The sequence below is a fragment of the Verticillium nonalfalfae genome, assembly GCF_003724135.2.
Source record: "Verticillium nonalfalfae strain VnAa140/NRRL 66861 chromosome Unknown scaffold_155, whole genome shotgun sequence".
Lineage (NCBI taxonomy): Eukaryota > Fungi > Ascomycota > Sordariomycetes > Glomerellales > Plectosphaerellaceae > Verticillium > Verticillium nonalfalfae.
Genome location: NW_021167380.1, coordinates 25,318 through 39,337, shown reverse-complemented (window position 1 = coordinate 39,337; position 14,020 = coordinate 25,318). Strand labels below are relative to the sequence as shown.

General features: G+C 56.6%; 3 protein-coding genes across 3 annotated transcripts; 2 read left to right on the top strand and 1 right to left on the bottom strand.

Annotated features, from left to right (window-relative positions):
• Positions 1–1,018: 1,018 nt before the first annotated feature.
• D7B24_002326 (uncharacterized protein) lies at positions 1,019–3,286 on the bottom strand (the record flags this gene model as incomplete). Its single annotated transcript, XM_028636536.1, has 3 exons — positions 1,019–2,609; positions 2,680–3,007; positions 3,181–3,286. 3 exons carry the CDS (start codon positions 3,284–3,286, stop codon positions 1,019–1,021), a joined length of 2,025 nt encoding a protein of 674 aa, XP_028491292.1.
• Positions 3,287–5,883: 2,597 nt separating this feature from the next.
• D7B24_002325 (uncharacterized protein) lies at positions 5,884–9,117 on the top strand (the record flags this gene model as incomplete). The annotated part of the gene is made up of 5 exons (XM_028636535.1): positions 5,884–7,019; positions 7,068–7,419; positions 7,481–8,345; positions 8,409–8,719; positions 8,770–9,117. 5 exons carry the CDS (start codon positions 5,884–5,886, stop codon positions 9,115–9,117), a joined length of 3,012 nt encoding a protein of 1,003 aa, XP_028491291.1.
• A 1,658-nt stretch (positions 9,118–10,775) lies between these two features.
• Positions 10,776–12,830, top strand: D7B24_002324 (uncharacterized protein; the record flags this gene model as incomplete). The annotated part of the gene is made up of 4 exons (XM_028636534.1): positions 10,776–10,991; positions 11,108–11,320; positions 11,612–11,767; positions 11,832–12,830. 4 exons carry the CDS (start codon positions 10,776–10,778, stop codon positions 12,828–12,830), a joined length of 1,584 nt encoding a protein of 527 aa, XP_028491290.1.
• Between the last annotated feature and the right edge of the window lie 1,190 nt (positions 12,831–14,020).

Genomic DNA, 14,020 nt, shown 5'->3' with positions numbered 1-14,020 from the left:
CTGGCGAAGGGCGACGGGTGTCCGAAAAAATCAAAGGGTTGAAGGAAAATTGCCAGCTCGAGCGGACCCACGAGAGGGTGGACCCGTGTGGTCGGTAGCCTGACGCTAGCCGCTTGTGGTCTCCCCAGAAACCTGCCCTGCCTTGCCTGCCTTGCCTGCCTCGCCTGCCTCGCCTGCCTCGCCTGCCTTGCCTGCCTTGTGCCCAGTGACGGAATCACGTGCCGATGGTGTCCTCGGCCAGACGGTTCGTACTTTGCAGTGTCACTACGCGTACAGCGTGATCCCCACGGCGCATCCCCTCGGAGTAAACCTCAGCACGTAAACCGACCACCGCCTACCTGAATAGCTCTGATGTGGATCTAGATAGCTACTCCTTCAGTACATAGTTGTAGCGGATACGTCAGTTGAAAATCAAGTACGTACACGTACAGGCATGCAGATGTACTGTTTGTGATATCATCTGATTCAATTGGCGACAACGATGTTCTGCCGCTAGGCTGTCGATCATGTGAAATACTAAGGTTGAAGTTCGGCATGAAGGGAATACCAACCTCAGGCTCTCGGCCAGCATAGAGTCCTGTCAGTGGTGGCCGAATCGCATCTGCACCCGCCTCAACAACTCTGCCTGGCCCTCACGAATCAGCCCATGGCTCTCAATCGCCCACCAATGCTCTCAATTGCGCTGACGCTCATGACAACACATCACACAGCGCCAAGGCACAACAGCAAACAAGGCCCTTGGCCACATATCTACCTTGCCAGGGCGTTGCGCATAGATGGCTGATGCCTCTGCCGAATGGGCGTCTGCCGGCATTCCAATCAGCGTGGAAGACAATTTTCAAAACCGCCTTGTCCGCATCGTGACTATCAATTCAGTCGTAATCGTATCATTCGTAACTACAAAACGCAAACACAGGTAGTTCTTCACCCGAGAAGTGTGACCATCTACGTGCGCCCTCACCAGGGAACCGCCCTCACCAGGGAACAATTCCGGGCGAACGACCTCGCAATGCGCATCTCACTCGACTTCGCTCGAGCTGCCGGGCGCGGCACCGTCCTTGGCCTTCTGCGCGCCATCCTCCTTTGCGCCCTCGCCATCGAAAGAGACGAGGTCGGTCGCCGTGCTGCCCTTGCCGGCGCCCACAGCCTTTGAGATCTCGAGAATGAGCTTCTTCAGCTCGTCAATCTCCTCCTTCAGCTTCCTCACCTCCTGCACGGCGGGCTCCACCTCCACGTTCGACTTGGCACTGTCGCAAATCTTGTCCCAGCCGTCGGCCTCAAAGTCCAGCTCGCCCGCCATCTGCTCCCACTCCTCCACCACGTCGTCGTCCTCCTCACCGTTGGAGCGGTTGCGCTGGATCTCCTTGGCCGTGCGCGTTTCGGCGTAGGCCGCGATCAGAAGGACCGGGGAGTAGAAGACGGCCATGACTATGTCGTTGAGGTGCTCAAAGCGCTCCTTGGGCATCCACCAGCCTACCAATGCAATGACGACCATCTCGACGAGGTTGAAGGGCGGAATGTACACGTTCTCGTCGGGTGCGCGCACAAACTGCATCGTCTTCTGCGCAAACAAGGCGAGGAACTCATCGTTGGCGTTCTGATAAATGTCCTCGTACGCCGAGTTGTACAGCGCAATGAGAATGTTGAGCAGGATGACCATGACGATAAATGTGAAGAAGTAGTAGAGAATGGTGCCAAAGGGCGGCGAGAACTCGTCAAAGACATCCATGTCAGGACTCTGCATGATGGCGTTGGCCATGGCCTTGAAAATGAGCGCGTAGTCGTCGACAGCCATGTCTTCGGCAGCATCCAGTCCGACAAACGCCTGCAAGAAGCCAATGATCAAAACAGCCAGCAGAGCGAAGAAGATGATGGATTCCTTCATCATGACCTTGAGGACGACCAGCATGGCGCCGAAGAATCGGAAGGTGTCGAGGTAGAGCAAGAGGCGGGACCAGAACAAGGGGGCACTGAATGCGAGGAAGCTGTAGCTCAGCTCATTGTAGTACTGGCGCGGGTCGTCGTTCGAGTTCTTCTCGCCGTCATCCCGCAGCGGGTGTGCGAGTGCGACCATGCGGAGGATGAAGGAAACGGTGACCAGCGAGTAGAGCACACCGTTAAACGCGTTCCAGAACCCGAGAATGTGACGGCCAGCCTTCCAAAACTTGGTCAACTCCTCGCAGATGAAACCGACGGTGAAGACGTAGAGCAAGAGTTCAGCAACGTCGAGCTCGCCGCCGGGGTTGGGCGTGTTGACGGAGATTGTGTAAAAGACGAGGTAGATGATCGAGATGATGAGTTGCGTGGCATTCTGGAACATGGGCACGCGGATGCGGTCCGGGTCGAGGTGGACAAAAAAGTCAATATTGTCCTTGTCCTTGTAGTCGACAAAGGTGGTCGGATCATCCTCATCCTGGACCAGCCAGCCCTTCCAGAGATACGAGATGCACTTCTGGTAGCCCGAAGAGCCAATGACGCTGACGGCGTGGAGGTCGACGGCTTTTTCGATGACGTTGGCCGCGATGGTGGCCTCGCCGTCCACAATGATGGAGTATCGGTGCAGCAGGACCTGGTGGAGGAGGTAGTTGAGGTCGTCCTCGGCTTCGATGCTAAGGTCGTAAGTCAGCGAATGCCTGGGGCGAGAGAAAATCGACGTGCAGGGGGGGGAGGCAAGCTCACATTCTCTTGGCAATGACCTCGCAAGCAGTGGAGCGAACGAGATGCATGTCGGCGTCCCAGAGCTCGACAAGAGCCTGGTGCTTGAACCACCGCTTACAGACCAGGAGACCAAAGACGACGCATGACCTGTGTTCAGTACCACCGGCCTCCTTGGCGGCCTTGATCACTTTGGTGGTGATGATGCCGCTGTGGGCCTTGGTGATGTCGGCCTCGTCGAGCTCGCAGGGAATGGCGGCCTCGATCAAGTGACGCAGCTTCAGAGCGACTTTGGTGACATCGGGGGCCGATATGGCGGCCTCGGCCTGCTCATCAGAATACCGAGGGAGGACTGTGTTTGGGTGATAGACCCTCTTGTAAGCGCGAGGAAGCGTATTTGTGCGAAAGGAAACAGGGGGGTAGCATAACGAGAACTGATTCGTTGTACTCATGGTCCAGACAAGCGATCAAGAGGTAGGAAAATGTCAAGGGGTTCCAGGATAGTAGTAGGGCTTTGGTACTCACGGCGTCGGCGGTCTTCGTGCCAGTCCGAGTGCTCGTCGCTTCCGTGGGCGGGGTGACGATCCCATCCGAGGAGACGCGACACCCAGCCAGACCTATTTCGAGGCATGGCTGCTGATGCTAGTGCTGGACCTGGACCTGGACCTGGAGCTGCAGAGAATCTTGCCGAGTGCTCTTGACGCGCTCAATGGCAGCCGCAGAGAGGGAAGGCGCAATTGCTCGTGCTTGTCAAACGGAGAGAGAAGGAGCTTGTCGGCGATTGGCACACGCGACAGAGCTTGGCCGTCAGGGAAGAGAGGTGGAGGGGCGAAGTCGAGGTCTTGACGAGAGGGCTTGGCCTGGGGTTTTGTCCAACAGCTCGGCCGGATCTGCACGAAAGAGCTTTCTGCACTGCCCTGCTTTGGTTGTCTGAGCTGCCTTGATTTTGTTGGTGCTTCGCTTTAGCGGCGTTCGAGAAGAGACAAGCTGGCGCGACTGCAGCTGAGTACAAGCTTGCCCGGAACGACCTGGGCGCTGAGGGCGAGGCAGGAGCTCTGGCCCGAATCAGTCGCTCATGACGTCGAGCCACAGGGGTCCCTAGCAGAGCTCCCGGGGGGGTTGGTTGGCGGGAAGGGCACTTGCACGCACTGTCCTTACATACATGTACATAGTTACAGGCAAATGTACAATGGTGCTTGGCCTGTCTTCTGCTACTAAGTAGCATCACCTCGGAGTGTCTGTGCGTTCCTATCTAGTCCCTCCACTGTCTCTCTCCACTCTGCCCTCCCTAACCACCACATTCCAATCTCACGATGCCGACAGCCACCGTCCAACCGCCGCCGTTCACACCTCATGTGCGCACCAACCGACCACGGTGTCGCTTCCAGCGACGTTAGTCAGGTGCTACCAGCCCAGCTCGCCATCCATGTCTCGCATGTAGATGGATCAGGTCAACAATTGAAGGTCTGAAGATGATCACGAGAGAAGAGATGGCATGTAGATGGGCAGGATGCATCCTGAATGGAGAAAGGGAAGATCGAATGGTGTTTGTGCACGAAAGGAGGCATCGCATGGTACCGTCGGTGCACGATTGGGGAGTAAATCTATACCCGAGTGCGTTCATCCTACCCTAACCCAGCCCCAACCCAACGAATCCAGAGGATCGACATACCATTGTCGTCTCTCGTGTTCGCTGCTGCAGCATGCTGTTGCCCTGAAGGCCATGTTTATTCCAACCTACCCACTAAACGCTCTCCTTAACATCGTTCGACCGCATGTCTCAGTTGGCTGTTGTGTCACAGATCTCATTTCGACACCGCACCTACCTACTGCAGATGAGAGAGACCCTGTATGAACGACGTGCTGGGGCAACAGTCGTCAACATGGCCGTGTGCGCGATGCGTCCGTCTCCCACGCTCAGCTCGTCTCGCCGGGGGCGCCTCCAGATGATTGTAACACTCCTGTGATGCCAAATGCAATCAGCTACGGCTCTATCACACGGCACCCGCATCGCTGCACACGCATCTTGATGCAGCGATGCAGCGATGCAGTAATACAGCGAGAGCAGTCGATATGGATCTCAGGCGAAACCGAAAGACATGGACGATGAGGAGCCATGGAGGATCGAACCGAGCGTCAGACTGTCCATCATTATCCATGAGACGGGACACGCCCAGGTCGTGGTGACTGAGAGCCACTCGGTTTGCGAGGCGTCCCGCATTAGCTTGGTGCTGGGCATAACGTGGGATGAACTGAGCAAACCACGGGTTCGGTCATCACAGGCTAGACCTTCTTGTCTACACAAGCACTCCATCGATTCGCGACGGCTGCTCCTCGGCACAACCTTGGGCCAGAGATGGTGCTGCCGCCATCCATCTCCGACGTAGTTCTCTGCCTTTGGCATTCCGCGATTCAGGTCGATGGTCGCGACCCAAGCGGACCCAAAGGATGGGCCAACAGATCTGGATCTCGGCAAGGCGGACTAAACTGTGGCAGATGGAGAGCAAGGTGGGGTGGCTTGTCTGCCTACCTGCCTCCCTCGATGATGGACGATGCTTCGTAACCGTTGGGTGGCTTCAAAGGTCGCTCGAGTGGTTCGATCAGGCTACAGGCAGCAATCAGCATGCCATGTCAACGTGCTTCGATCGTCGCCCCCATCCACCCATATACCCATATCATTGGAGGGGCTGACAACCCTCACAGAGTGAGACTCACAGAGACTGGCCAAATGCTGCATGTTGGTCGGCCATCTCGCTTCACACCACCACGGCTCTGCTCCAACCTGGACAATGCTTCAATGCCCGGCAGCAACACAGAAATGGGGCGGGCTGCAGCTGCGGCCTATTTGCTGCCTGCCCTACAAACCTTACCTACCTACCTTGCCTACCTTGGTACATCATGTCATCGCCGTTCGCTCGCAGCTCGCTGTTGGCTCGTTGTTCCTGCCTGGTGACACACCTTCGCCGTGGCAGTTGCCGCATTTATAAAGGAAGGGACGAAGGACTGCTGCAGCCTCGCCTTCTGACTGCCAATTCAAACCCATTGTCTTTCATCTACTCCTCGCACCAAGACCCAGCGCACACCGTCCCGTGTAACCCAACCATCAACCTACATACCTACCTACCTAGGTAGGTACCTAGTCCACCTCCCTCCTCTGTAAGAACATGTCTCGTATCCTTGTTTCACGCCCGCAGACCTTTAGTCTGACTTGAGCACCGTCCTCTGTAGATGCCAGTGGCCAGCATGGACACCCAGGAAGCAATGCCAAGAAGCAGCCTCGAGCTGGCTGGTCCCTCCAGCACGACCGAAACGGTGGCACCAGGCTCGACACCCCACCCACAGCTGAAGGCCGATCATAAGAGCGACGCCATACCATCCCAGGACAAGAAAAACGTGATTGGCAAGCACAAGAAGGATGGGAAGAAATGTTCCAAGAAACACAAGAAGAAGAAAAAGAAAAGGGGAAAACGACCATCAGTTCTTGAAGACACTTCTTCGTCCAGCGACTCGGACGATGACCCGTCCGTCGAAGATTCATCGACTTCGGACGACGAAACAAGTAGTTCCGACGACTTGACCTCCCGCAAGGCGCGAACGCGCAGAGACAGTAGCGACGACAAGGCCAGGAAGCGGTTTACAAAGAGGGCCAAAAAGGCCGGCAAGAAGGCCAGAGGCAAAACCAAGGTTGAGGCCTCGGGCTCGGCCGGATCCGACTCCGAAACCAAACCCAACAACGACGTTCAAGACGACGACGACAGCGATAGTGCCGATGACGACAAAGTATCCCAAGACCTCACAGCTGGTCAACTCCAAATCATCACGGCCGCTGTCAGTCAGGTCCTGGCCCTCCAATCTTGTTCTACGCGAGGAAATCTCCAGGCGCCTCCAGGTTCTGGAAATGTTGTACCGGGACGGGCGTTCTTCAACCCATCAGTACCGAAGGGCCGCCCTTCCCATGGAAAACTGCCTCCTCCTGGTTGCAGCTCTGCTAATCGCACAACCAGAAATCCGTGGGATGCCAAGCCCCTTGGCCTGGGGCGCGTCGATGATAAAAAGAAACATCCCTTCAGGACCGAATCCGGCGTCCCGACTCGACTTGAGTACAAACGCGTCGATCAGGTTTGGGACACCACCATACACAACTTCAAACTTCAGTCCACTGCCGAGGGAGGCTCTGATGCCCAGTTTGATGGCTTTGTGTTGCAGATTCGACGTGTGTTCGATTTTGAGGGCAAGTACAAGTCAACCACAGTCGATGTCAAGAGCAAACTTCTCCGGGAGTGTCTCCAGGACGTCATTGGCAACATCAAAGGTGTCAGCTTGGTGGACAATACCCCACGTCTTGATCCCAACCTCCTATTCCTGTAAGTTGGTTGTACTCGTACGCTGCAGCCTCATCTGATTCTCTGCAGTTACCTGGACGATCTTCGCGCGTACAGCAAGGAACTCAAGACGTCTGAGCCATCTGGTGAAACCAAGCGAGCCCGGCAGAAGGCCCGGAAGTATGACAAAGAAAAGAGACGCCACCTCAAAGTCCTGTTGGGATACCTAGACAAGGACTATGCGCAAGTCAAGAAAAGCCTCTATCCCATGCTAGAGAATGGTCTCATTACTTTTGAACTTCTTTGGGCACTATGGAAGCCCAACACCCTTGCGTACACTGCGACGTACGGCTCAGAGGATGAACCCCGTGTCTTCAAGGTAGAGGCTGCGGAGAAACATACCAGCTTTGTAAAGGGTGACTTTTACTACATCGATGGCAAGGTAAGCCTCCACCCTCCATACCTCGGGCCTGCGGTCATGCATTCTCGCTCACGCTTTGTAGTACTTTGAGTATGACGGCAAGCAATTTGGCTACGGGAGTTTCGCAGAGGAGGTCAGCGACTTTCGCGGGGCTCGCAAGATCACGAGCCTCAATTGTTATCCCCTGAAGTACCACAAGAACGAGCAAAAGGTCCGAGAGCACCTCATCTCGCGCGGCAAAAAGTTTGTCCTGCTCGGCGGTGTTCAATACAAGTGTCATGAGGGAATGGCCTACTACAAGAAGAAGAAGAACACCATCAAGATCAACGTCAATGGCCGAATAATGGTCGACCCATCCATCCACCGTCGCTGCAACCCCAACTATCCGGTCCCGAGTGTCCGAGTCGAGGATCATGACCTCGTGTCTGAGTCTGAGTCTGACGACGACGATGCAGAGTCTGGCTGTGGCTGCGTTTCTGAGACTGAGTCAGACCAAGGTGAAAAGAGCTGCGTCAATGATTCGGACAGCGACAAGACAGTCGAATATGTCAGAAAGGTCTACAAAGATGAGAACGGTCAATTACGCATCATGCGAGTCCCCAAGGAACTGGTGAAGGAGCATTCCACTATTCAAGAACTTGACGCCGTCGAGAGCAAGTCAGGTCAGGCAACGGACGCGACAGCTAGCGACGCCAAGCTCGAATTCTCTGACGAAGAGTATCTACTTGCTTCGCCCGTCGTTCTGGGGTTCTCCTTTGGGGAGAAAATGTGGCTCGAGTTCAGTGTCTCTGGCGTAAAAGATATCAAGTGGAATGAAGAGGCGTACGACTCGCTCGTGCTGCAAGAAAAACCCAAGGCGATCGTCAAGGCTCTTGTAGAGACGCACAGGTATCATGGCGTTGAAAGTATTGACGACGTTATTCAGGGGAAGGGAAAGGGCCTTGTTGGTACGCGCCTGTCACTCCTCTCCTTCTATTGATGCGACATGTAGGTTTGCTGACGCTTTGCAGCCGTTCTTCATGGACCTCCTGGCACTGGCAAGACCCTAACCGCCGAGGGCATCAGCGAGCTTCTGAAATGCCCGCTATACATGGTGTCGGCTGGCGAATTAGGCACCGACTCGCGGTTTCTGGAAACCGAGCTTCAGAAAATCCTCGATATTTGCCACGCCTGGGGTGCGATTCTGTTGCTGGACGAAGCAGACGTTTTCCTCGAGAAGCGCAACATGCACGACATCCATCGCAACGCCCTTGTCAGCATCTTCCTCCGTCAACTCGAGTATTTCCAGGGCATTTTATTCCTCACGACAAACCGTGTCGAGGTATGTCGATGAACCTCGTCGTTCATCCTTCTCATGACTGACGGCCGTAGACATTCGATGATGCATTTCAGTCGCGCATTCACGTTGCTCTTCGGTATGACAAGCTCTCCGTGAAGGCAAAGCGCGCTATCTTCCAGATATTTATCGAGCGTGCACGTACCATCGATAAAGTGGGAGCTACTGCTTTCACTGATGAAGACTATGATTACTTGACCAAGTTCGACCTCAACGGACGCCAGATCAAGAATACGATCCGCACCGCACAGGCTTTGGCGACGAACAAGATGGAGGCGCTCAGCATGCTACATATCAAGGATGTGCTAGAAGTGCAACGGTCTTTTGAGCAGGACCTCAAGGGTGGAACTGGCTACGAGGACGCCATGAGAGCGTACCAGTAGTAACCTCGTCACGGGGCTCACCTGGCCTGGGAATGTGGATTCCAATGTGTGTCCTACCAGTCGCATGGATGCAACCGTAGCTAAGATTGGAGTTTCACTGTGGCTTCCACGAAGAGTATGGGTCCGGGGAATATTGTCAAGCGTCGTCTGCCTTGTGATTCTAGCACATGAATGATGACACACCTCATAGGCAACGGAATATTACGCGTTCATCCCTGTCGTAGGCCCTGGCGGCCTTTCTAATTCTCAGAAAATGGGACCACGTAGACTCCTCTCTTGCCGTCAAAACACTCATCCGGCGGGGACAGGGTATGCTGGACGCTTGCCTTTGACTGAACCCTCCAGCCGGTGCATCCTGACCAGTCTCTCAGCAAAAAGCTCGATCATGCAACTGAGGTGCATCCGAAAAGTTTCGAGTTCACGAGAACAGAACGGAGCCATGCTCATGACAAGGCGATCATCTCCGAGACGCGACTTTCACTGCCTGGCTATCCCGGCGTCAGGGAACAGAGCACTAGAAGCACTTTCAACTTGCATGGGTGACACGTGTGCATCAAGATGGCGCGTCGCGGGATCTCGTTCAAGGGTGGTCGGCGCTAGACAATAATTCGACCACGATATTCGTTCCACAAAGTTCTAGTTCAGGAAAGTTCCGGGGGATGAACTGGACGAGCCACCTATATGACAAGCTGCCTAAGGGTGGTGATATCCCAGTAGCCCATTGCCATTGCAAGGCCTCGCTGCTATCCGGCAGACGCTCGTCGCATGTCCGCGCGCGAATCAGAATTGGCAACGGCAACACAGCTCTCTCGTATGCGCGGGAGCTATCGACAGTAGGCCTCTCTGTACATCCCCCCGGGCTTTTCCGTACCTCGCCCGTCCGTAGTATGACTTTCCAAACATAGTTCCCATTTATTCCCCGCGTCTCCCCGCTAGGAGGGCCGGGGCATCCGTGGAGGTGACAGTGCCTGACTCGGGTTCAATGCGGGACTCCGATGAAGGGGCAAAGCCCCAGCGCCGGCTTGGCATGCCGGACGCGGAGACTGTCACCGCTGATGTGCCGTCTCATCCGAGGTGCGACAAGCGCTGGCCGATCCCTCCCTCCCCCCTATGACACGACACGGGCGGGAACAAAGCCAGCGCTTGCTAGGGGCAAAGTCAATTATGTGCCAAATGGCGATAAGCACGATTGGCGGCTGTGGACACCCCAGGGCGCCCCGGAGAAGCTTATTCTCTTCTGCCCGTGTCTGGGGTGAAGGGGGCTCGAAAGGAGAGACTACTTACTACTGTGTCTGCCCTTTCGCTGGCGCCGTCCTTCGTGGACCCGCCACCGGCCGCCTTTTCTCGGCACTTCCGTGCCGGGTGCGACATGTCGACGTCAGCCCCAGACAGACGACACCCTCCTAGAGCCCACTGCCGGTGAAAGACGGTCGCCTGCCAGTGACAGCCTGTGCAGTGTTGCATCATCACGACGAGTCATGCCTCTGGGGTTGGCAAATACGAACCCCGCGTGTGGGCGCGCGCCAGGAAATGATAGCTATATCAGAGCTGGCCGCCACCTCTGGCTTGTGTCTCGTGAGGGTTTGATGCCTCAGAGCTTCCACGACTGATCCTTTCCCTTCCTAGTGAGTCGAGGCACGTTGAGATCCAGAAGCAACATGGCAGCACACGAGAATATGGGCGTCGACCCCGATCCGCAGCCCAGGGTCAACGAATCCAAGGCATCGCACGCCGACATGACGGCCGGCCGCTACCTCGCGACCAGGTTCAGCACCTTGAAGCCGCCGATGCTGGCCGCGCCGAACCCCTGGCGTCTCGTGAGAATGCTGAACCGCCACCAATGGGCGTTCTTCGGCGTGGCCTTTGCCGCCTGGGTATGTCTGCCATGTTCCCTTTTCCTCGAACGGTGTTGCGCTGTTCGTCGTGACGGTGAAAACGGCATCCTACGGGTCGTGAACCAATAGAAGCTGACGCAACAACACGACGACAGACGTGGGATGCTTTCGACTTCTTCACCGTTTCCCTGACCGTGACGCAACTGGCGAAGGAGTTTGGCAAGACGAAGACGGACATCACGTGGGGCATCACGCTGGTGCTCATGTTCCGTTCTGTGGGCTCTGTCATCTTCGGTATCGCCGCCGATCGATACGGTCGCAAGTGGCCGTTTGTCGTCAATAACCTGCTGTTCGTCATTCTCGAGCTGGTGAGTTGTCATCTCCTTACACCGCTTGGTCGCGGATTGAGCCTATGGGATACATTGGGCTGCGCCGTGTTGGGCACCAAGAGAGGCGAACACGGACCCCGTCCCCGGCCGCCTGTTCGTCGCAACATGGCACACAATGGGTCGTGGGGAGAGGGGGGCTTTGCTGCACGCAATCGCCCTATAATATGGCCCTAGTCTGTCGCCGGGGGGCGCATACCGGGGGTAGAAATCAGCCTCATCACGACGTCGAACGTTGCTGCGGTGAACTCTCGTGCTAACCTGCGATGGTAGGGAACCGGCTTCTGCCAGACGTATCGGCAATTCCTGGTGTGTCGTGCCCTGTTTGGCGTCGCCATGGGCGGCCTCTACGGTAATGCGGCTGCCACGGCGCTGGAGGATGTCCCTGAAGCGGCCCGCGGCCTCATGAGCGGCATATTGCAACAAGGTGTTAGTTCGCGCTCCTCTGCTGCCCAATGTTGTTTGCCTCACTGACACGTACGTGCTCACGCAGTACGCCTTTGGATACTTGCTCGCTACAGCGTTTGCCAGGGGCCTCGTCGACACGACGCCCCACGGTTGGCGCCCGCTCTTCTGGTTCGGAGCCTGCCCGCCCGTCCTCTTCATCATCTGGCGACTCATGCTGCCCGAGACGCAGACGTTCCTCGCCCACAAGCGCCTGCGCGAGCACGCCGCCCACCAGCACGAGACCACAGCCAGCGCTGACGGCTCCCCGCAGCGGTCCGTCACGTCGACCTTCCTCCAGGAGGGCAAGGTCGCGCTGGTCCGTCACTGGAAGGTCCTCAGCTATCTCGTCCTCCTCATGGCCGGCTTCAATTTCATGTCCCACGGCTCGCAGGACCTGTACCCGACCATGCTCAAGAATCAGTTTGAATTCTCGGCGAACCTCGTCACCGTCACCCAGGTCGTGGCCAATCTCGGCGCCATGCTCGGTGGCAGCACCGTCGGCTACTGCTCGCAGATCTTCGGCCGCCGCTTCAGCATCCTCTGCTGCTGCGTCATGGGCGGCGCCATGCTGTACCCCTACACCTTTGTCTCGAACTCGCGCGTCATGGCCGCCGCTTTCTTCATGCAGTTCGCGGTCCAGGGCGCCTGGGGTGTCATCCCCATCCACCTCATGGAGCTCAGCCCCGGCGCCTTCCGGACCTTTGTCGTCGGCACGGCCTACCAGCTCGGCAACCTCGCCTCGAGCGCGAGCTCGACCATCGAGTCGCGCCTCGGCGAGAACTTCCCCCTGGCGCCCACGGCCAAGGGCGAGACGCGCTACGACTACGGTCGCGTCATTTGCATCTTCATGGGCTGCGTCTTCGCCTATGTCATTGTGCTGACCATCTTGGGCCCCGAGCGCCTGCGCCGGAGCTTTGACGTCGAGGACGACGATGATGCGCGCGAGGTCGCCGGTATGGAGACCATTGGCGGGGCGGGGCGCGAGAGGGTGCTGGGCGATGAGGAGATGGGCCACCAGGAGAAGAGCGCTGTGCATCGCGAGTAGGGAGCGTGGCAGGGCAGGGCAGGGCAGGGCAGGGGAATGGGCGAGCGGGCGAGCGGGCGAACGAGCCACAGGCCAGACGCTGTGCATATTATGTCTCATCTATTGCTGAGTGAGTGGTACATGTGGTACGGCGGCACAAGATCTGGCCGCGACGTATCTGAGATAACCTGAAACGAAACGACGACTTTCACGATACCTTCCAGTGATCTGATGTATCTGTACACGCTCCCAATGGCCGTGGATGTGTAGAGGCTAGCCTTCAGGCTCAAATGTACCATGGATCGTCGGTCGCCTTGATCGGAGTCGAGTGGTAATCCAGAGAGCGGTCAGCGGCGAGGCGCCGGACTGCTCGACGTCGGGTTGCGTCCCAACGCCAATCATCACAGCTGGGCGGCATGGAGGGAGTTAGAATGGCTTCCATGATGGGCATGGGAGATGCCTCGTGAGCAGCCTCCCGGGCATCGGTTCAGTCTGGGTACATCTGCTTCACGCATCAGGTACCTTCTTTCACCCTGGGAGAAACGAGGGGGCGCATGTGCTTTTGGGCCGAGGAGGAAGTCAATTGGGCGGCGATTTGGTGTGAAGCTCCTGCGATATGGAGGGCGGGCATGGAACACCATTCGTAATGTGTCCCTCACGATCTCTGTGCTCGTGCTTCAGAACTCGCACTGAACAGAGGCGGGCGGGGAGAGTCGGTGGAAAATGGACTTAAAAGCGCCGGAATTTGCTCTCGCCTCTCAATCTTCACCCTGACTTTCATTCATCGTCTTCTTCACTCGCTCCATTGATTCTCTACCGCTGAGTGTCGCCAAGTCAGGCATTTGCGAACCATCACTCTCGTCCTTGCCTTACACAGATGTACGGGGGGAATGGTACGGTGTAAGACCGAACAAGGTATCAATACGCGAAAAAAGGAACTGAGATCTCTTCAGTAACGTTTCGTATACAGAGGAGGTCGCGATACCGCGTGTCAGCTCGTTCATGCTGGGCAGTTGGCTGAAGATACCAAAGGAGTCGCTGTGCGTAAATGATCGACTCGCAGTTGGATACAACAAGGCGGAAGAGTGTCCCCAGAAGCAGAAATACTGCGACAAGTCGAGAGAGATAATTGAGAGCTTCAACAGTGTCATCAGCCGAGGCTAGGGTTCACCGAATCGAGGGTCAACTCTTGCGGAGCGCGACTATCGACC